The sequence below is a fragment of the Antechinus flavipes genome, chromosome 1 (genome assembly GCF_016432865.1).
Source record: "Antechinus flavipes isolate AdamAnt ecotype Samford, QLD, Australia chromosome 1, AdamAnt_v2, whole genome shotgun sequence".
Lineage (NCBI taxonomy): Eukaryota > Metazoa > Chordata > Mammalia > Dasyuromorphia > Dasyuridae > Antechinus > Antechinus flavipes.
This window is the reverse complement of record NC_067398.1, coordinates 706,131,222-706,153,513: the sequence shown is the minus strand read 5'-3', so window position 1 is coordinate 706,153,513 and position 22,292 is coordinate 706,131,222. Positions and strand designations below refer to the sequence as shown.

The 22,292-nt window shown below is 53.5% G+C and overlaps 1 protein-coding gene across 1 annotated transcript in view; it reads left to right on the top strand.

Annotated features, from left to right (window-relative positions):
• GCN1 (GCN1 activator of EIF2AK4) overlaps positions 1-22,292 on the top strand; it is a 63,271-nt gene that overhangs the window by 26,372 nt on the left and 14,607 nt on the right. The window contains exons 26-48 of the mRNA XM_051972917.1: positions 134-321; positions 847-927; positions 1,109-1,252; positions 1,633-1,760; positions 1,896-2,085; positions 2,257-2,327; positions 2,960-3,125; positions 3,475-3,669; positions 4,858-5,104; positions 5,400-5,521; positions 6,033-6,147; positions 8,381-8,560; positions 15,328-15,548; positions 16,388-16,456; positions 16,712-16,850; positions 17,704-17,900; positions 18,049-18,191; positions 18,641-18,758; positions 18,871-19,086; positions 19,769-19,933; positions 21,532-21,693; positions 21,843-21,935; positions 22,100-22,243. Of these exons, the coding sequence (XP_051828877.1) occupies positions 134-321; positions 847-927; positions 1,109-1,252; positions 1,633-1,760; positions 1,896-2,085; positions 2,257-2,327; positions 2,960-3,125; positions 3,475-3,669; positions 4,858-5,104; positions 5,400-5,521; positions 6,033-6,147; positions 8,381-8,560; positions 15,328-15,548; positions 16,388-16,456; positions 16,712-16,850; positions 17,704-17,900; positions 18,049-18,191; positions 18,641-18,758; positions 18,871-19,086; positions 19,769-19,933; positions 21,532-21,693; positions 21,843-21,935; positions 22,100-22,243 (3,494 nt within the window). The remainder of the gene's footprint in view (positions 1-133; positions 322-846; positions 928-1,108; positions 1,253-1,632; positions 1,761-1,895; positions 2,086-2,256; positions 2,328-2,959; positions 3,126-3,474; positions 3,670-4,857; positions 5,105-5,399; positions 5,522-6,032; positions 6,148-8,380; positions 8,561-15,327; positions 15,549-16,387; positions 16,457-16,711; positions 16,851-17,703; positions 17,901-18,048; positions 18,192-18,640; positions 18,759-18,870; positions 19,087-19,768; positions 19,934-21,531; positions 21,694-21,842; positions 21,936-22,099; positions 22,244-22,292) is intronic.

Below are 22,292 nucleotides of genomic sequence, written 5' to 3'. Positions count from 1 at the left end.
TTGGGGAAGACGGGCCTCAGTCTGGCCGGCTGCCTCTGACGCTCTCTTCCTCGGCCCTGCAGCGGCGCGAGCTCTGGCCGGCCCCGGGGAGGCCGCCCGCTCGGCCCTCACAGCTCCTCTCTCCTCTCCGCAGATGCTTCGCCCCTCTCCGCCCCAGCCTTCTCCTTGGTCTTTCCTTTCCTGAAGATGGTGCTGACTGAGAGCCCCGGCCGGAGCGAGGACAGCGAGCAGCTCATGGTCCAGATCTTGCAGATCCTCACGGTCCATGCGCAGCTGAGATCGTCCCCGTCCCCGAGGAACCAGGCCCTGTGGGTGGATGAGGTGGGGACGGCGGCCTGCCCGGGGCGGGAGACACAGCAGCCCAGTGAGCCCCTCCTGGGACAGAGTGGGAAGGAGGGGGGGCCAGCTGGGGGCGCTGGGCGGCCTCTCACACTGCCTCTTCAGGAACAGGCCCCTTCCTTCTCAGGCTGGCCAGGACCCCCCGTATTCTGCCCCAGCTGAGTTTTTGATTAACTTAGCGAGTGACCTTTGGCTCGGGCCCAGAGTGTTCGCTTGCTCAAGCCTCCCAAGGTTTGGGGGTCAGGCTTGGTCATGAGCTTCCTCTTGGGCTCCTTTAGCCGACCTCTGGCTTTGTTCCTGGAGAGCCACCCAGAAGGTGAGCTTGTTAGGAGGCAGCCTCCCAGTGCGTAACCCCCAGGGGCATCAGTCCCTGCCCCGGGCAGGTTTGGCGTCCGTAGCAGGGACGGGGGTCCCTCTCACTGGGTGGGGCTCTGCCTCTCGTCCCACTGCTGGCTGGGCCACCAGTTCTGCCAAAAACCTAAGTCATGGTGTGGTTTTGCTTCCTAGAACGGACCCGAGCTGCTGCCGCGAACAGACATGCTGCGGCTGCTGACGGGAGTGATCGGCACCGGCTCTCCCCGCCTGCAGGTGTGTGAGCTCAGCCCCCTGAGCCGTCAGGCCCCAGCTTACTTACACTGGTTGGCGGGCGTGCCCTTTGTGGGACGGGCCGGGGGGCGCCTTCGGAGTCTCAGCGGCCTTTTGGCTCTCCCTGTCGGCCTCCCGGGCCCCCGGTCTGTGCGGTGCACCTAATTGTCCCTGTTCCTCCCAGGGCCTGGCTGCAGACACCCTGAAGGCCTTGTGCGCCAGCAGCAGCGGGGACGACGGCTGTGCTTTTGCGGAACAGGAGGAGGTGGATGTGCTCCTGCAGGCCCTGCGGTCCCCGTGCTCCAGTGTGCGGGACACGGCCCTCCAGGTGTGGATCTGCTGGCCCCGGAGAAGGGTCGGAGCCTGAGGTCTCAGTCACTGGCAGGGCCAGGCCGGGCTCGGTGCCGAGGCCCCTGCATCCCGAGCCCGGCTCACTTTTCCACCAGAACGCCTTGTCTTCCCCTGGCGTTAAATGAACCTCATGGGCCTGCTCAGCCAGGGGGGAAGGGGGAGCGCGGGGGGCAGGGAATCGTTGTCCTCCTTTGACTGAGGGAGCAGCTGTGGACGCCACTGCCCGCGGTGTTGTGAGAACCTCAGACTGAAAGATAAATGGACGTGGGGTTCTGGGGTCGCTCACGGCTGTCCCTGGGCTCTAGAGGGTGCCTTTTCTCAGTGCTGGGGAGCGGCTGATTGGGGGGCTCGTTCCAGGGCTTGAGGGAGCTCCAGATGGTGCTGCCGACCCCCGACAGCGACGAGAAGAACGGCCTGAACCTGCTGCGCAGACTCTGGGTGGTGAAGTTTGACAGCGAGGAGGAGATTCGGAAGCGGGCCGAGAGGTGAGACCGGGCGCCTCCTTCCGAACCTCCTGACTTGATTTACTCTCGTGTGTGCTTGTGTTAGGGGAGCAGGGCCCAGCTTGGGGGAGGAAGGTCATGGTCAAGGCTAACTCTCTGCTTATTGGTCCCTTGAAGGCTTTGGGAGGCCATGAACTTGGAGCTTCAGCCTGACCTCTGCTCCATGCTGATCGACGACGTGATCTACCACGAGGCGGCCGTCCGGCAGGCGGGGGCCGAGGCCCTTTCCCAAGCCGTGGCCCGGTACCCGCGGCAGGCCGCCGAGGTCATGGGGAGGCTCATGGAGATCTACCAGGAAAAGCTCTATGTGAGTAGCCGGAGAGGTCAAGGCCAGGGGGCAGCCCGACCCGAGTGACCAGGCAGGGCCCAGCCTGCCAGAGAGTGAATGTGGTGCCCAGGGGGTCCCAGGGCGCAAGGGTGGGGGGAGAACATGCTGCCTTGATTGGGCAAATCCCTGTGACCAGGTGGTCTCTTACAGAGGCCCCCCCCGATCTTGGATGCCCTAGGACGAGTGATCTCGGAATCTCCGCCAGATCAGTGGGAAGCCAGGTATTTGGTGACCGCAGCGTTCCCGGGATGGGGCTGGTGGGGCCAGTGGGGGCATCTGCTCAGTCCGGCCCCAGGACAGACGGACAGGCGTTCTCGGTGCGATCGTGGGCAATGACTCCTCCCTGTGACGGTTTCTCTTTTGTAAAATGGACATAATGCTCTGTGCGTGGCCTCCCCCTTGGGCTTGTCACACGGTCTTGTGTGAGTGTGGTGGCCGAGGACGGCCCCGGTCACCTTTGGGAGACCGGGTGAGCGGCGCAGCCATTTCGGGACCCCTGGGCCCTGGGGATTGTTGGTGCCCTGGGAAGGGCCTCGCTCCCTTGAGGGATGAGGTGGGCCTGCTCTGCCCTGGTGACCACGCTAGCAGCATCCTTACTTCAGAGGGACCTTGACGTCTGTCGTCAGTACTCCCTTGTATCTGTACGGCATTCCTGAAGCAGGGGCCGAGGGAGGGGAAAGTTTCCATTTTACATCTGGAGAAACTGAGGCACAGAGGTGGCCCCGAGGAGGAGAGGGTTGGTGCCGAGGCTGGCGCCCTTTGCTGCCGTTCTGAGTGTGGCCCCTTGGGGTAGCGTGGGCTGGGGCTGCCGGCGGGGGGCCGGCACTTCCCCGCTTTCCCTTCCTCCCCCCAGGTGCGGCCTGGCCTTGGCTCTGAACAAGCTCTCGCAGTATTTGGACAGCTCCCAGGTGAAGCCGCTTTTCCAGTTCTTTGTTCCCGATGCCCTCAATGACCGCAGCCCCGACGTCCGCAAGTGCATGCTGGACGCTGCGCTCTCGACGCTCAACACGCACGGCAAGGTGGGGAGCTGGTGCTGGGGGCGGGAGGGCCGCGGTGGGCCCGGGTGCCTCCTCGGAGGGGAAGAAGGGCAGAAAGGGAGGCGACCGACGAGCGCCCAAAGGTGTGGCTGAAGGCTGGCGCGTCCTGCCAGGGAAGCCCCGCGTCCCACAAGCTCAGTGCAAGGCTGCCCTCTGGTGCCAGCGCCCTGGTTTGTCTGGAAGCACGGCCCCAGCCTTTGTCCTTGCTCAGTCCTCCCTCCGCGTCCGGGCCGCGGGCCGCACCCCCTGAGCAGAGGCCGGCCTTCTAGTGCTCCCTGTGGAGGGTTCGGCCCAAGGTGCCAGGATCGTAAGTGGGCTCTTGGCTCTGCAGGACAACGTCAACTCCCTGCTGCCCGTGTTCGAGGAGTTCCTGAAGGACGCCCCCAACGACGCCAGCTATGACGCCGTCCGGCAGAGCGTGGTGATCCTGATGGGCTCCCTGGCCAAGCATCTGGACAAGAGCGACCCCAAAGTGAAGCCCATCGTGGCCAAGCTGGTGGCCGCGCTCTCCACGCCCTCCCAGCAGGTACTGGCCAGTCACCTCCGGCACCGGGGCCTCCCCACCTCGAGTGGGAGGGGAAGAGCGGCCTGGGGAGGAATGGGGCCGGAGGGCGTGACACAGACATACCTGGGCAGGGCCTGCTGACACGCCTGCGCCCTCGCAGGAGACACAGGGAGGCCACTGGGCGCGGCACAAGCCACACAGCCCTGCACGGGCCGCTCCGCCTTTGCCTGCCTCGGTTTTCTCCCCCCGTAAAAGGGGTTTCCACTGGCATTCCCCAGTTTTGTCCCGAGGATCCGGTGGGGTTAACACCCGAAGCATTGTGCCGCCTTTAAAACGCTGTGTGAGCGCGAGCTACGCTTACTTTAGAGCCTGGAGCTTCTGACTCCGCTTGAGGGATGAGCTGTAGAGCAGGGGCCGGCTGGCCTTGGCGAAGGGAGTGACCTCCCCGGGAGTTCCTGTCTGCCTAAGAAACCTCTGGCTCAGGGTCCCCTCCCCCCGATAAAAAAGGGACTCCTGGGGAGGCAATCAGGGAGCGGCCCGGCCCCACTGAGCAGGCAGGGAACAAATGGTTTTTGTGTCGAACCCCCCGCTTCTCTTCAAACCGCAAAGAAAGACCCTCCTCGCTGTAAGTGGCCCCCCCGCCGGCGTGCTGAAGGGCAGCGCCCCCTCCCGGGCTGAGTTTGTCAGACTTTGCCGAGCACCCGGGATAGAAGCGGGAAACAGGCTTGGGCCCTGCCCTCAGGGAGCTCCCGGTCTTTCTGAGTTGGTCCGTGTTGTGCGGCCCCGTCAGGCAGAATCGGAGCGAGGCTCTCGGCGGCTCTGAGGCGCTGACAAAGCCGGGCAGACTTTTCCTCCGTGAGCAGCTGTGCCAGGGAGAGACACTCAGGCGGCCGGGGAGGGGCGGGTCAGCCCTCTTAGACCTAAGCCCGGAGGGGAGGCAGCCCCGCGGGGCAATGACCGAGTGCGGGGCCTTCAGCCAAAGCGGGAATGCGGAAGGGGGAACAGCTCTCAGTCAGACGGGGCCGAGTCATCCCGGAGGAAGGAGGAGAAGGCCCACGGGCATTCCGTACACCTGGGCTGGCCGGCGGCAGGCCACCAGGCTTGGGGCCCAGCCGAGGAGTTGGACTGGTCCTCCTTGTTCCCTGGGCTCGGGCAGAGCATGGTCCTGGGGTGGGCCCGGGCTGCACCGACGGGCTCATCTCCCCCCAGGTCCAGGAGTCGGTGGCCGGCTGTCTGCCGCCCTTGGTGCCCGCCATCAAAGAGGATGCCGGGGGCATGATCCAGAAGCTGATGCAGCTGCTGCTGGAATCCGACAAGTACGCCGAGCGCAAGGGGGCGGCCTACGGCCTCGCGGGCCTGGTCAAGGGCCTGGGCATCCTCTCCCTGAAGCAGCAGGAGATGATGACCACACTGACCGATGCCATCCAGGACAAGAAGAATTTCCGCCGGCGAGAGGGTGAGTGGGCGGGCTCTGCTCCATGGGAGGCCGGGGCCTTCTCCTGGCCAGGGCTCCTCGTGCAGCCTGCGCCCGCTCTTCCTGCTCTCTGCCGAGAGAGGATGTCGCCACCCGTCTCGGGTGCCAGCGTCAGTGATTGCTGAGGGCAGCGGTCTAGCAGAGCAGCGGTCTGGCTTACCCGCGTCCCCCACAACTCTGTGGGCCTGGGCAGGGGAGCAAGCCCCGGAGGCTCCCAGCTGTGCCGCCCGCTTTCCCTGTGCCCTCCTGTCGGTCTGACCCCCTTCTTTCCCCCCAGGGGCCCTCTTTGCCTTCGAGATGCTCTGCACAATGCTGGGGAAGCTCTTCGAGCCGTACGTCGTTCACGTGTTGCCGCACTTACTGCTCTGCTTTGGAGATGGCAACCAGTATGTGCGCGAGGTAAGTCTTGAGGCCATCGGTGGGCACTGCACGGGGGGCTACGGTCCTGATTCAGATCCTCTTCCTGCTCCGGACCATCTGTGAGATTGAGATATTTCTCCTATCGCGGCTTCAGTTCCCTGTGCAGTGGGAGGCTGGCTTAGATGAGCTCTGAGATCTGGAGAAGAACAGCTGGGGTTCATGCTGGGAGGGGTGGGCCCTTGGGGTGAGGGGGGCCTCAGCTCCTGGGGGCCCTGGTGAGTGGCTGCTTCCCTAGACTCCCTCTCCTCGGTCGCTGAGGGCAGAGGCTCCGGTGGGTCTCCTTTTATCGAGGGTGGTCCGACAGAGCTGGGCACCTGCTGCTGCCGAGGTCCCGGGGGCTGTGGCTCTGACTTTCTGATCCCCTTGGCCCAGTCAGACTTGAGGCCTGCCGTAGAGAAGCCCCCCAAATGCTTGTGGATGATGTGGAGTCTCAGCCTCCCTTGGGGCTGGGTTGGGGGCTGCTTCTGAATCGCTTTTCTCCTCCTTTGAGGCTGCAGATGACTGTGCCAAAGCCGTGATGAGTAACCTGAGTGCTCACGGCGTGAAGCTGGTTCTCCCCTCCTTATTGGCTGCCCTCGAGGAGGAGTCCTGGAGGACCAAAGCTGGTAAGAGGGCTGTCCTGAGCCTCGCTCCCCCTTATTTCTCCCTGGAAAAGGGCACCTAAAACCCTTTTTCCTTGTTTCCAGAAATAGATGGGAGACTCCTCTCAGGTTTTTTAAGAATGCATTTTTATTGATAATTTCTTTGTTTACATCTCCCAGATGTATCCCAGTGTTCCTCCCACAATCCCTCCCTGGGACTCATTCCTTATAATAAAAAATGTTTCTTTTAAAAAAGAGGAAGAAGAGAAAAATAATTCACCAAACTGAACAAGTTGTTTGAAAAAAGTTGACATAATTTGCAGTGTTCCACACCCACGGCTCTTCCTTTTTGCTTGGAGTAGGGGTTCTTAAGGGATCCGTATCCTCAATCTGAAGTCTTAATGGGTCGGTGCTGAGGATTCTGTGGGTCCCTGCTGCTTATCCCAGAAGCCTCAACCAGCTCTGGAGCTTTCGCCTGCCACAATGGGAGTTTTAGAGCCTGGGCGTGGAGCAACTGGTCATTGAATTTTTTTTTTTCCAAGTTACATTTTATTTGACTTTTTTCAAAGAACAATTTTCTTTCTTTCCCTTCCGTCTTGTTCCCTCCTTGCCCCATTAAAGGGAAAAAAACAACCCTATTATAAACACATACAGTTAAGCAAAACAAATCCCTATATCGGCCATATCTACAATAGCTCCATTTCAGCTAGCATCTGTGTCTGTCATATGTCTCTGGAAGTGGATTGTCTGCAAGGATTTTGCGGTTGTAGCAGTTCTCCCGATTCTGTTCATTTCACTCCGCATCAAACAAGTCTTCTCAGGCTCCTATGAAACCATCGCCTTCTTACGATAAACCACACAGTCCATCCCCTTCATGTGCCATGACTTATTCAGCCGTTCCCTAGGCATTGGGTATCCCCTCCATTTCAAAGTCTTTTCTACCACCAAAAGAACTGCTAGAAATGTGGTTGTGGTTGTTCATTCGTGTCTGATTCTTCATGAACTAGTGGACTATAGAATGTCAGGGCTGCTTGCTGTTTCCCGTACCTGTGGATTAAGGCAAACAGACTTAAGTGACTTGCCTAGCAAATGAGGCCAGATTTGACTCCAAGCCTAGCACTCTCAAGGGCCCGCCTCATAAATATTTACATCTATAGAGAGATCATTTTCCTATTTGATCTCTTTGGGGCACAGACCTGATAGATCTATCTTGAATTAAAGGATGTGCACAGTTGAATAGTTTTTTTTTTTTTTTTTTTTAGCATAGTTACAAATTGCCTTCCAGAAAGGTTGGGCCAGTCCCCTGCTTCACCAACAGTGCATGAATGTACCCCTCCACCTTTTCTCATTTACCGTTGCCAGTCTGATGGAGATGAGGCAAAAATGGTTGTTTTAATTTGCATTTCTCTGTTAGTGATTCAGAACATTTTTTATAAGGCTATTGATAGCTTGGATTTCTTCTTCTAACTCCCTAGTCTGTTCCTATTTTTTTTTTAAACAAAGGAAACAAATCATATTGAAATATTGAAATTAATCAAAATACTTTTTAAAAACAAGTTCATGGCCCTCAGAATTCCTGGTCAAAAGATCTCAGAGCTTTCTCAGATCTCCTTTTGTGGTTCTATGGTCCTGGAAAGGAGCCTTTCGTCATCATCAGATTTAATTTTTTCAATTAATAAAACCCTATTCCCTTCTCACTTCTCAACCTCCCCTCTCCCTTGAAAAAGTAAATAACCCCCTCATAACAAACAGGTAAAATCAAGCAAGACAACGCTCCTCGTCGGCCATGTCCAACACGTATGCCTTAGGCTGCAGCCCGAGTCCCTCGCCTCTCTCTCTCCCGGGAGACGAGGGGCCAGTTTCGATGTGAGTCCTCTGGAATTGGTCCCCAAGCCTTTCAAAGTTGTTCGTTTTTTAATATTGTTATAAATTGTTCCTAGTTTTTGCCAGACGATTTTCCAGTTTTCTCAACAGTTTTTGTCAGCTAGTGAATTCTTGCTCCAGTCGCTGGGATCTGTGAGTTTTTCCAACACCCAGCTACTGTGCTCATGTGTTTCTGTGTAACGTGTACTTTGTCTGTGTGATTGTTCATTTTTCATCAGTGCTACAAAGCTGCTTGAATTCATTTAAGGCTGGTGCTCTTCAGTGTTTCCACTGCTTCCCTATGAATTGCATTTGCATCTCAGGAGTACGTGAGATCTGAGTTGAATTGTTTGCTCCTTTCTGCCCACTGACAGTCTCTATGTTTGTCCCCTAGGCTCCGTGGAATTGCTTGGGGCAATGGCATACTGTGCCCCGAAGCAGCTATCTTCTTGCCTCCCCAATATTGTGCCCAAGCTCACCGAGGTCCTAACTGATTCTCATGTGAAAGTGCAGAAGGCTGGACAGCAGGCGCTAAGGCAGATTGGCTCTGTCATCCGGAATCCCGAGATCTTGGGTAGGTTTGCCGCCCGGTTCGCCCTTTCAGAGGCTTCTCCCCGTTCTGTGCGTGTGTCTCCTAAGACCCTTCTGTTGGGTGGACCTCTGTTAGCTGTTCTTGCCGTTTGGGTGTAGCTGTTCTGCCTTAGCAGAACAAACGTCCTTCATTAAAACATCCCAGGTCACATTTTGGTTGTTATCCTTGAGATGATGTCTGGGAAGGCCATTTTCTCCATTGGTTTCAGACTTTGGAAAGGGCCCTCCCTGGCTTTGATTTAGCCCAGGTGGGACCCTGAAGTGTCCAATGAGCCCATGAGAGCAGCTTGATGCCAAGGGATCGCTCAGTGCCCAGTTGACCTGCAGGGGTTCCTGGGGTTGGAAATGCCCCGTTGGATTTTGGGGGATGGATATGGTGGCCACGGTCAACAGATTATGGCCAATATGAGGCTCTTGAGAGCTGGTCGTTCCATTCTACTAGCTCTGGGGAAGACTGCTGTTTCTAGACCATAAGCCTGCGTGTTGTTTGGTGGTCAGATACCAGACAAGGTTGACAAAGCTCAGCCCAACCCCCCACAACTAGGATGGTTTTAGAGTGAAACAGCGAGGAGCTCTTGCCTCTAGCCGGTAGCTTCTGGTTTACTTCTTGGAGAGAGTACACTGCTCTTTGATGAGCACGTCAGTCTGGCATTTGGTTTTAAACAAAGACTTGTGCCCATAGCTGTGGAGTGGGAAGGGATCTTGGGACACTCTGTGAAAACAGACTTTTGTCAGTGTCATGGTTGGAAGGCATTGGAAAGGCCTTGTCCCCCTTGTTTTTCCGTGGTTCCTAATTTTATTTGCAGTCATTTTCATTCATTTATTTATTTATTTATTTTGATAGCTTTTTATTGATAGAACACATGCCAGGGTAATTTTTTACAGCATTATCCCTTGCACTCACTTCTGTTCTGATTTTTCCCCTCCCTCCCTCCCTCCATCCCCTCCCCCGGATGGCAAGCAGTCCTTTACATGTTGGATATGTTGCAGTATATCCTAGATACAATATATGTGTGCAGAACCGAACCGTTCTCTTGTTGCACAGGAAGAATTGGATTCAGAAGGTAAAAATAACCCAGGAAGAAATACAAAAATGCAAATAGTTTATATTCATTTCCCAGTGTTCTTTCTTTGGGTGTAGCTGCTTCTGTCCATCCTTGATCAATTGAACTGAATTAGCTCTCTTTATGGAAGAAATCCACTTCCATCAGAATACATCCTCAAACAGTATCGTTGTTGAGGTACATAATGATCTCCTGGTTCTGCTCATTTCACTCAGCATCAGTTCATGTCGTCTCACCAGTCCTCTCTGTATTCATCCTGCTGGTCATTTCTTACAGAACAATAATATTCCATAACATTCATATACCACAATTTCCTCAACCATTCTCCAATTGATGGGCATCCATTCAGTCATTTTTAGAGAGAGCTTCTTGTCCTTAAATCTTTATTATTTTGAGATTGCAACAGGGCTGATGCTTCGCTCTCCTAAGAGAGAACTGAATTCTCCCCTCCCCCAAATACTACCCATGATGTTGATTCCTAGTTCTTTTTCCTAGTCAAGGGAAGGACATGGGGAATTACTTTGGATTAAATGAAATTTCAGAAAAATAATTTGAAGGCATTCAGGCATCTTTGCTTTATAGACTTGGCTGAATCCTCTCTCATCTCCCTGATCCAAGTCACGTCTAAAGAAGCTTAGTCTTTTGTTTGAGATAAAATTGAATTTGGAGGCTAGGCACATAAATGAAGAATATTTTGAAAACCTGTAATACTGATGGTTTGATATTTACTGGACTTCATACCTTTTCTTTCATAACAACTCTGGGGAACAGATGGTGCATTATTAGTCCTATTTCACAGATGAGAAAACTGAGATTTGGAGGTGCTGGATGGCAGCAAGCTGTTTCTGGCCTAGGTCTTCCTGCTTCTTATGTCCACAGCTTGTTCCAGCCTCATCGTGGGGGAAGTGAGTAAGAAATCCAAGGTCTCTGAGGTCTGTTGGGATGTTACCGCAGGAGGAAAGAGAGAGCACAAGCCCTGCAGGCAAACTTCCCTTTGTTTAAGGTTGGCCTTGCTGCCTTGTCAGGGGCATTTTTGTGTAGGTGTACTTTGTGTTTTTCCCAGTTGTTGTAGGATTGTGATTCATCTCGGTGAAGTTCAAAAATAGCTGTTGAGTGCCTGATGTGCACCTGCTTCTGGGGATACAAAAATGGGCAACAATTTCTACCCTTCACCTCAAAGAAAGTACAGTCCAATGAGGGTGGGAGCTAGGTATATGAAGAAGAGATGTCCATTGATCTGTGTATTATCGACATTGAATAGTGCTCAATTCCCGCAGTGTTTATCAAGGGTTTCCCGAACAAGGCCCTGGGGCTGGTGCCCCGGATACAGTTTCATCCTAGATCTCAGGATGGTGGGGGGCAGGGGTGGGGTGGCAAATGACACAATAGGTGCACCATGGATATGGCTAAGTAAAGGAGCCAAGGAGAGATCCAGATGAAGAACATGCTTCGGGAAACGAGCAGAAAGAAATTGTTGGCCCCTAAGAAGGGTGGTGGTAGAATTAGGTTGAAAATGGGGGAAGTTTTCATGGAAGTGGCTGGCACCTGAGCTTAGCCTTAGTAGGAGAGAATTTTGGTCCTGGGGACAAAGAATGAACCATAGCGTAGGGAACACTGAGTTTAGAGATTACTGTGGTTTGTTAGGAAGTCTGTGGATCATGACTATGGCTGGTCTTTGAATGGCTCCTGCTTTGGGCACGCTAAAGTTTCCCGTACTTAAGTTAAATATCAGAAAACCGACCAATATTTAAGCTGTTGGAGGTTTCATGAACCAGACATCTTCCAAGGTTTCTTTCAAGTACAAGATTCTGAGGATTTCTCAGAATCAGAACCTTTATAGTGTCATGATTCTTCCACTTGCCTGTTTATTTTCATTTACTTTTTCAGAGATTCAAGTCTAGGTTTTATTTCTTTTTTTCTTCCCTAATTTCTTCATTTAATTTTTTAAAGAATTAAATCTTTTTTTTTTCACTTAGTAAAAATCTCTCCTCTTACCTCTTCCCTTCCAAATGAGAAAAAAAAGGAAAACAAAATTACTGTTTATAGACATATACTGTCAATCAAGCCTATCACCTCCCAATGGATGGATACCCCCCGCCCCCTTCCGTCCATCCCTCCCTTTGGTTCCCAGTTCTTTGCCACTGCAAAAAGAGCTGCCATAAGTATTTTTGTATGTCCTTGGAGTTTGTTTTGCTTAGAACTAATCTGTCTTGTTTTATCCTCCTTGTTGCCCTCTTTCAGGATGCTGTTTGCCTGTTGAGGGAAATAAGTTTCTGTACTCAGCTCTGAGTGTGTATGTATTATTGTGTGTGTGTGTGTGTGTGTGTGTGTGTGTGTGTGTGTATAGGGATGTATATATGAGGAGTGTATTTTTTATGTATGTGTATAGTATAGATTTATAGGGGATGTGTAGAAGTGTGTGTTATATATGTATGGGGACGTATTATATGTATGTGCATGTATGGGAGATGTATTTTATGTGTAGAGGCAGATGTGGATGTATATATATGTATATATGGGGGATGGAGATGTATTATGGGGGTATATATATGTTATGTACATGTGGGATGTATTATATATGTATTTTGGTATGTGTATTATGTATGATGTGTGTACGTATGTACATGTTATGTATGGATGAGGATGTATGTGTGGGGGATATGTATGGGTATATGTGTAGATATGTGTGGGTACACATATGTATGAATGTGTGGATGGGGGAGAGTTCTCCCCTCCTTTGAACAATACGGATGAGAATGCAATCCTTGTTAGCCGCTCCCCCTCCTTTTTGCCTTGTTCATCTACACTTGGACGTGTGTGCCCTGATCATGTGATTTTTCTCTCTCCTTTTTTTCTCCCCATTCCCCACTTCCCTCACCCTTTGCATTCTTCTTCTCTTTTCTTTCCTTTTTTAAGCTCATCAGAATATAACAGATGCACTCCCAGGCTTCTGTGTAATTAGTCTCCCTCTGAATTCCTTATAGTAATAAGGTTCAAAGGGGACACATAACATTTCCCCTCATTAGAATGCAAACAGTTTATTTTTGTTTAGTTCTTTTATCGTTGTTCCTTTGTGTTTTACCATTTTGTTTTTCTTGACTTCTGTGCTTGCCCCTCACATTTCCTATGTATTTGTGGTCTTTTCATGAGGAATATTTGGAAATCCCCACCTCCTCATCCCCAGGATCATAGTCAGTTTTTCTGGAAAAGTTATTTTCGATTGGCAATATTTTTTTTTCCTGCAGTGTCCAATTCTGAGCTCTTCACTCCATTTAGTAGCATTTGACAGGGGCTCACTGGGGCTTGGATTCTTTTTGTTTGTATAGGTTTTTTTTCCTTGACCTTCAAATTCTGAGTTTTATATTCTCTAATTATTCTATAGAATAATATTCTAATTATATTCTATAAATGTTCTTTGGAGGGGTACTTTCAAGAGATGACCAGTGGTTTCTGTTTCTATTTTGTCCTCTGGTTCTGAGACATGGGGGCGATTTTCTTTCATGATCTCTTTAAATAGGATGAAAAGAACCTTTTTTCCTTGGTCATGCTTCATGTAGCCCAGTGATTCCTGAGTTAGCTCTTTTTGACCTCCTTTCTAGGTCAGTTGTTTTTGCTCTAAGATACATTTTAAGTCTTTTGACTTGATTTTAATATTTCTTGTCATCTTATGGTGTCATTAATTTCTATTTGTGCCCATTCTAATTTTGGGGGCATGTTACCTGGGCAAGGTTTTGTACCTCCTGTGGCAAACTGTCGATTTTCTTTTCCATTTTTTCTCCCACAGCTTTTTTATTTACCCATTTTTTCTTCTAGTGCTCTCGTTACATTTATAAAAATATTTTTCACCTGTTTTTAAAAAACTCTTGCTTTATGTCTTCCAGAAGTCCTAGTTGAGATAATGCCCAAACCATGTTTCTTTGAGGCATTGGAGTCATTCTCTTCTACTGGATTTATGTCTTGAATGTCCCTGTCACCATATTAACTTTTGGTGATGGGATTCTTTTTATTGTTGTTTGCTCATTCTTCCTACCTACTTTCCGACTCGGCCTTTTATGTTAGGGTCAGCCTTTTTGTACTTCTGGAGGGAATGTCTGAACTGGACCTTTATTGAGCATTGGGTTAACCGAGGATTTCGGCTGGGACCTTCAAGCTTTTGGTGCCCAGAAAGTGGTCTGATCTGGTCAGTCAGATTGCAGCCACCCTGGTCTGTTTCACAAGGTGGGTGAGTCTAAGCAATTTGCCTGCAGATTTGCCTCTTTGGAACCTGTTAGATTGTGGGTGAATTCAACTACTCTCAGCCAATTGCAAAGCCCTGATGGTTCAAAATGACCCAGCTGTAAGGCTTCCCTTTGGTCTGCTCTGGTGATTCTACTGCAGGTTTCAGGTTGGGCCGGAAGCTGGATCTGAGACTCTGCTCGGCCCCTGGCCCAAGCCACCCAGCTGTATTTGCTTCCGAACTTGTAGGGCCCATGACCACTCTTTGTCCTGGAATCCCAGCCCTAGTGTTCGTCATAGTCCTCCCTGGATCTGTGTGTGAACCGGGGTGGGGCCTCTTCTTGGTCCCATCAGTGCTATTTCTGTGGGCAGCATGCTTCTGGCCAGACCCCCATCTCCAGTGACCTTTAAGCCTCTTTATTTCCCTCTGATGACCTAGGCTGGAAAAATGACTTGCTGTGATTTTTTTCTTTGACTTTATGATCAAATAAGTTCAGCTGATTTGTTTTCTAGATCTGTTTGGAGAAATTGGGCGCAGGGTGCTCACCGTACTTGTTGCTGCTAATTTGTCTTGGATTTCATCGAGTCTTTAAGCTAGTAGGGAGATGAGAGATCTCTCGTCCAGTTCCCTCATTGTCTAGATGTCCAATCACCTTCCAGATGCCTCATCTGGACCTCATTCATGAAATCAGAAAGATTAATTAGGGTTGGAATAAACACGCTTTAAATAAATGAGACTACAGCAAACATCCCAATGTAGAGGGATGAGTCAGAGGAAGGGCACTTGGGAGCAAAAAACCAGAAACCAGGAGACTGTCCACTCCTTGGGGAACAGCCTGTGATTCTCATGACCATAAGATACATCAGATGAGAATTCAGAGAAACTTGGGGAGCCTCAAGGCAGTGATGAAGGTGAGAAAGTAACCAGAAGAAGGGAGTCACCTAGAAGCAGAGCCACATGTTGAGAACTTGGCCCCGAGGAGAGAAGCATCTCCCTTCTTTTGGTGGGCAGGCAGGAGGACTTGTCTATGCGGTCTGTTTGGCCAGTGGGGCACTGAGTACTGGGCCAATCCGTTGGTCTTTGTTATTGGGGAGGAAGGGTTATAGCCATGAAGGAGTGGGATGAGACAAGGCACCTGCCCCATCTCCCTTACCCCGGTTGTCTCAGTGTTTTGTGTTAAATCCCGATTTGGGTGTAGGGTCTGCTTTGCCGTAGCTGCTCATCCAAAGAAGGCTCAGCAGAGTAGACCCGGGTCATTCACTGCCCACTGAAATTGACCCCTGAAATCATAAACCATGAGGTCTCAGTAGAGCAGTCAGCTGGTGGCGGTCCTGCCCTGGGCCTCCCAGTGGCAGGGACGAGGCTGGAGCTCGTGGATCTTAGGGCTCCCTGTGGACCTTCATGTTCCCGTGTCACCCTGGGGAGACTCACACAGACCAAGGGCTCACGCGCTCGTTTCTGGACTTGCAGCTATTGCTCCGGTCCTTCTGGACGCCTTGACGGATCCCTCCAGGAAGACTCAGCAGTGCCTGCAGACCCTGCTCGATACCAAGTTTGTCCATTTCATCGATGCCCCGTCCTTGGCTCTCATCATGCCCATTGTCCAGAGAGCCTTCCAGGACCGATCCACCGACACCCGGAAAATGGCCGCCCAGATCATTGGCAACATGTACTCTCTGACAGACCAGAAGGTGAGCGCTGTTCTGGGGAGGGGGCGCTTTCCACCGATTCCCTCCTGTGGGAGCTTGGAGCCCTTTGCTGGGAAGGGGGCGGGAGGCGGCGAAACCCTGGGGCCGTTGGGAGCCTCACAGCGTGACCCGGGAGTTATCCCAGCCCGAGGTGAGAATGAAAGCAGATCGTTCGCCACGACCTGAGTTTTTCATACTCCCTTGGTAGAGATAAATGTCCTCCCATTCTGCCATGGGGAACCATACGACTAGAGAATTTTCCAGTTGTGCCCACTGTGGGTGCTGATACAGCCCGGGATGTCCATGGCTCAGCCCACTTCCCTCCATCCTGTTGAGATTGTGCTTCTGCGGCAGAAAGGCCACCTGGGAGGCCCAGAGGTCTCCTGTTCGGTCCCAGAGTGGCTCCTGATTTGGAGCTGAAAGGGCCTGTAGAGAACATCCGGTGTATCTGGGAGAAAACTGAGGCCCAGAGGGCCTGAGTGATAGAGGCAGGACATGCTTGAGGGAGGGTTTGAACCAGGTTTCCCAGCCTGTCCATCCTACCACGTTCCCCTTCCTGTGAGAGAGAACGGGAAGATAATGCTGTAGCCACAGTGGCTGGCATGTAGGAAGGACATTTCCTGGCCAAAAGGCCTGAGACCCCTGGCGAAATGCTGGCTCAGGTGGCGAAAGGGGGCCTCCTGGCTGCTCCCCTCCCCCATCTCCTGGTTCTGAGGGGCCTGGCCTTTTTCTGGTCAGGTCATGTCTCCTGGGCCTGCCCCCAGAGCAGAGGAAGGCCACGGGGCTCCCCAGGACTGGCAGCCGATGTCTGCCCCAGCCCCTCTCTTTGTTTTGTGTTCTAGGACTTGGCCCCTTACCTTCCGAGCGTGACCCCTGGGCTGAAAGCCTCTCTGTTGGACCCTGTGCCCGAGGTGAGTCTTGGAGGTGGTTTGTTTCCCAACGAAGACTCTTAGATTTCCTGTAAGTTATGGGATGTCAGCGTCTCCAGGGCAGCCACCCTTGGTGTCCCTGTGCCCAGCACTCAGGAGGTGCTTAAACGGAACTGGAGGGAATGAGTTTTGTGATGGAAACCCGAGAGAAGCTGCTTTGGCGGCTCTGGTCGGGGGAGCACGGGTCTCGGACGGGATCCCAGGCCTCGTCCAACACGTCTCCTGGTTCCCGGACAGGTCCGGACGGTGTCTGCGAAGGCCTTGGGAGCCATGGTGAAAGGCATGGGCGAGTCCTGCTTTGAGGACTTGCTGCCCTGGCTGATGGAGACCCTGACGTACGAGCAGAGCTCAGTGGACCGCTCCGGCGCCGCGCAGGGTGAGCATGAGTCTGGGAGGGGCACCTCGGAGGAACTTCTCTTCAGTGTGGGGGAGGATTATTTTAAGATTTGTCACCTTCATTTGCAAATATATTCCTTACCTCCACCCAGGAAGCCATTTCTTATCATAAAAAAATTTTAAAGGGGCAGCTGGGGGCACAGATAGAGTCTCAGCTCTTAAGTCAGGAGGACCTGAGTTCAAATCTAGTCTCAGACATTTAACACTTCCTGGCTGTGTGACCCAGTGGCAAGTCACTGAACCCCAATTGCTTCAGGGGGAAAATAATTTTAAAGCAGCTGGGGAAAACAAGTCAGGCTCCCCCTCCAAGACTCCCCCAGTTCTTCATAGATGGGGGCGGGGGTGCATCCTACCCATCAGTCTGTGTGCCTGTCGTCCAGCTTCAGTCTCTCCCCATTCGGGGCTTCCCTGCCTCGTTCCAGTGTCTTCTTGGGCTTCTCTGAATCTGTGCTCGTCACGTCCCCCAGGGCAGCCAGGCTGCGCTCCCAGAGATGCCCTTCTCTCCATGGGGATGATTTGTGGGCCCAAGGATGTGGACGCTTCAGTCACTTTTTTAGCCTGATGCCAGTGTTCCTTCTGGGACAGTGGAGCCGATTCACCGCTCTCCCACGAGCGCCTTCGGGTGTCTGCTTCCCATACTCCCTCCAACGTTTGACTCTCCATCTTTTGTCATCTTTGCCAGTTTGCTGGGTGTGAAGTAAAGTCTCACAGTGGATTTAATTTGTATTTCTCTGATTTTTGGTGTTTTACTATGTTCTAGTCCTTTGGCTTCTTCTCATTTGGGGAAATGGCTCCTTGTGGAGGGAGGCCATAAATCTGTCCTTGCCGTGCAGGGTTGGCCGAGGTCATGGCCGGTCTGGGAGTGGAGAAGCTGGAGAAGCTGATGCCCGAGATCGTGGCCACGGCCAGCAAAGTGGACATTGCCCCCCACGTCCGAGATGGCTACATCATGATGTTCAACTACTTGCCGATCACCTTTGGAGACAAGTTCACCCCTTACGTGGGGCCCATCATCCCCTGCATCCTCAAGGTAGGGGCCTGCCCTCCCAGGGGAGCGGGGCCGAGGAAGGGGCAGGACGTGGGAGAGCCAGATGGCCGCAAGGACCCAGGCCTGTCCAGGGTTTTGGTGCCGCTGCCCGGGAAGACCTGGACCTGGCTGATGATCAGTGTCTGTGCAGGCCCTGGCCGACGAGAACGAGTTCGTCCGGGACACCGCCCTGCGTGCCGGACAGAGGATCATCTCGATGTACGCGGAGACAGCCATCGCGCTCCTGCTGCCGCAGCTCGAGCAAGGTCTCTTTGATGACCTCTGGAGGATAAGGTACTGGGCTGGGTGGCCGGCGGCCGATTCATTTGCATTTAGGGTTGAGCGAGGTTCATTTGGGGAAGGGAAATAGAGGGTCCTGCAGGGGCTGGAGCTCCCCAGCCTCCTTGTCCCTGGTGCTCGAGGATGTCCTCTCTGATGTCCTTCCAGAGGGCCAGACTGGTCCCGGCTCTGGTTTGTCCAAGCCCCTGCCGAGGGCAGCGACTGCTCTACTGTCTTCTTGCATCTTGTTGCTCCGTCCAGTGGCTGGCAGGTGGTTTGTGGCAGTGACCTGTAAGCTGGCACAGCCCTTGGCACTGCCCATGTGGCTGTGAGGTTCAGAGGGATGGGGCTTACAGGACTCAGCTGCCTGGTGGCAGTGCCGTGGTCGCTCTTGCTTCCCGGCAGTTCCTCGTTGTGAAGCAGGCTGTGTGTGTGATTCCACTCTCCGTCCTCCCCGCTGTCAGGTTCAGCTCCGTGCAGCTCCTTGGAGACCTTCTGTTCCATATCTCGGGCGTCACTGGCAAAATGACCACAGAAACGGCCTCCGAGGATGACAACTTTGGCACTGCCCAGTCCAACAAGGTGAAGCTTTGTGCCCGCGCTTGGGTGTTGCTAAGGAAGGGGGTCTGGGAGCCTGCTCTCCCCATCTCACTCGTTCCTGTTTCCCTTTCTCCTTTCCCTTGGTCGATGGCAGGCGATCATCAGTGCCCTGGGAGTGGAGCGGCGGAACCGCGTCTTGGCCGGGCTGTACATGGGCCGCTCCGACACTCAGCTGGTCGTGCGGCAGGCCTCTCTGCACGTCTGGAAGATCGTGGTCTCCAACACGCCCCGCACTCTTCGGGAGATCTTGCCCACGCTCTTTGGCCTCCTGCTGGGCTTCCTGGCGAGCACTTGCTCAGATAAGCGAACGGTACGTGCTTCCCTGGGTCTGTGGCCTGAGCTTCCTATGGTCTATGGGGTGATGGGACCCGTGAGGTCAGCGTGGGGCCCGTGCAGTTCCACCGAGGGGAGAGACGCCAGTGCACGTGGCAGGCACTGCCTGCCTCTCCTGACTGCTGGTTCCTGCGGTGGAAACTCCTGCTGGAGTTTGGGACATGCCCCAGCTCCCCTTCAGCCCAAGCACGCTATTGATAGACCAGAAAATTTGGCCTAGAACTGCAGCCCCTGGAAGTTTGTGTCCGTGCCTGGATACTGGCTCTTGAACATTAAGGGAAAATCTTATTTTTGGTTCTTGTTTTATGTGTGTCCTGAAGCCTCTGAGGTCGGAGAGTGTTTGAAAAATCACGTGCATCACATATATTGTATCTAGGATATACTGTAACCTATTCAACATGTATAGGACTGCTTGCCATCTGGGGAAGAGGGTGGAGGGAGGGAGGGGAAAAATTGGAACAGAAGTGAATGCAAGGTATAATGCTGTTAAAAAAAAATTACCCTGGCATGGCTTCTATCAATAAAAAGTTATTTAAAAAAAAAAAAAATCATGTGCATGAAATAGAACAAATCTCAGATGTTGGCTTTTCTCTTGAAAAGGGTTCTGGGATGTGGCTGTAAGGGCTTCGTGGAAAGATTGATCTGGTTTTTGCTGACAGATTGCTGCCCGGACTTTGGGGGATCTTGTCCGGAAGCTGGGGGAGAAGATCCTGCCAGAGATCATCCCCATCTTGGAGGAAGGCCTGAGATCTGAGAAAAGTGACGAGAGGCAGGGCGTGTGTGTGGGACTCAGTGAGATCATGAAGTCCACCAGCAGGGACGCGGTGAGTGCGGGGGGGCCCCCTCCGCAACGTCAGGGGATGTCACTACCCAGGGCCCGGCCCGCCTCGGGCAGTCCTGAGTGTGATGAGTAGGGTACGTCCGTGTGTGGTGCGTGTGCCACGGGTTGGGGGGAGACCTGTTGTGTTTGTGTATCATGTGGGTGTGGGGTGTTAGACTTGGCGACAATGACGGTGGGCAGAGAGTGGGTGTGAACGGCCTGTTGCTGCGTTAGTGATAGCTGCTATTTCTAAAAATAATTTTAAAATGAGTTTTTCTTCGGTAGTATTTTATTTTTCCAAATACACTTAGATTTTGGTTGAGATTTTGTGTTCCAAGTTTTTCCCCCACCCTCCCTTACCTCCCTTCTCCCCAAGAGAGCAAGCAATCTGACCTAGGTGAAACACGGACAGTCTTTTCAAATGTATTTCCATATCTGTCATGTTGTACAAGAAAAATCAGGGGAAAAACCATGAGAAAGGAAAAGCAAACAAACCCCCCAAAAGGTGACCGTGCTATGCTCTGATCCACATTTGGTCTCCTTAGTTCTCTCTTTGGATGTGGGGGTCATCAAATAATTGTTTTCAAGGAATTTAAAGGACTTTTCAGCTTTTCTTCGAAGGTAATTTGATCCTCAAAACATTTCTGGGAGGTTGGTTAGGAATAGATCTCCTCTCAAATCGAGACCAGGAGGTGCCTCTGAAGTGATTTTTTTGGCCCAGAAATAGACCTCTTCCCATCGGACTGGCTGCAGGCACGCCTAGCAAGCGAGCAGTTTGTCCGAAAATGATCTGGGGGCCTTGGGGGATTCAGTTGTATGTCAGCAATGTGGTCTAGCAGGCAAAGAGCGGAGGAAACTGCAAAAGGCCCCTGTGAGGTGCTCAGAGGCCCGTCTCTGGTGGTCTTCTGCTCAAGTTGGGGCAGGGGCTGTGGCCCAGCCTGAGAGGCAGAGGATGGATCCCAGAGGGCAGCCAGGGTGCAGAAGGGTTTTATAGCAGGCCCTGGAAGCCCCAGGGGAAAAGAGTGGGGTGTTTAACATAGAAAAGAGAAGATGGAGCTCTTCTCACTGCCTTCAGGTCTTTGAAGGGCTGTCCCCCAGGCTGGGCTCCCTAGGAGGGCCACTTGGAGGGGCGTTCTGGACCAGGAGGCTGCCAGGGCCCCTTTGGAGATGCGGGAGATGGGGAGGAGCAGGTGCGGACCCTGGGGGCGCCACAGAGCCCTGGGCCAAATTCAGACAGACCTGGGTACACCTGGGTGTGCTCTCAGTGTGAGTCTGAGCAAGTGGCCTCCCCTCCACCTCCCTCCCCTCCCAAGTCTGTGGGGGTCCTGACAGGCCTGCCTCGTAGATCAGCTGAGATGACAGGGGGAGCCTGAGGAGCCTGGCACGTCCGGGGCTCCGTCAGGGTGAGCTCCCTTAGGTGCTCGTGGCCAGGAGGCTGCCCCGGAGCCCAGGCCCTGGCTCCCCGATTCGTGCTCCTCCCGGGGCCGCAGAGAGCTGCCACCTGCGGAGCTGCCCCGTTCCCTCGGCTCCCTCTTGCTCGGCCCCAGCCTTCGGGCCTCCGAGCCTCTCCCGACACAGCTCTCGTGTGCTTGGCCCATGCAGGTGCTGTTCTTCTCTGAGTCCCTGGTGCCCACAGCCAGGAAAGCCTTGTGCGACCCCCTGGAGGAGGTGCGGGAGGCGGCCGCCAAGACCTTCGAGCAGCTCCACTCCACCATCGGCTACCAGGCTCTGGAGGACATCTTGCCCTTCTTGCTGAAGCAACTGGTGAGGCGGCTCCCTGGGCTCACGGCGGGTGCGGGGGCGAGGGGGTGGCTAGGGGTGAAGGAGGGGAGAGGAGGGGAGAGGGGGCAGAGGGGAGGAGAGAGGGGGCAGAGGGGTGCAGCCTGCAGCCTGTCTCATGCCTCTTTCCTCAGGACGACGAGGAGATGTCAGAATTTGCCTTGGACGGTCTAAAGCAGGTCATGGCTGTCAAAAGTCGCGTGGTGCTGCCCTACCTGGTGCCCAAAGTATGTCCCCTGGGCAGGTCCTGTGGGGAGGAGGAGGCTCTGGGGGAGGACAACCTCGTGGCCCAGAGGGGCTGGAGGTCCCCGGGGCTGCTGGGGGTGGGCTTGGGTGGGCACCAGGGGGCCTCGGGGCTGAGGCAGCTGTTCCTCTTCCACCTTTCTGCCAGCTGACGTCTCCACCCATCAACACGCGGGTGCTGGCCTTCCTTTCCTCCGTGGCGGGCGACGCTCTGACCCGCCATCTCGGGGTGATCCTGCCGGCCGTCATGTCCGCCCTGAAGGAGAAGCTGGGCACCAGCGACGAGGCGCAGGTGAGCGGCGAGGGGGCCGCGTGTCCGCGTGGCGGGTCTGCTTTGTCCC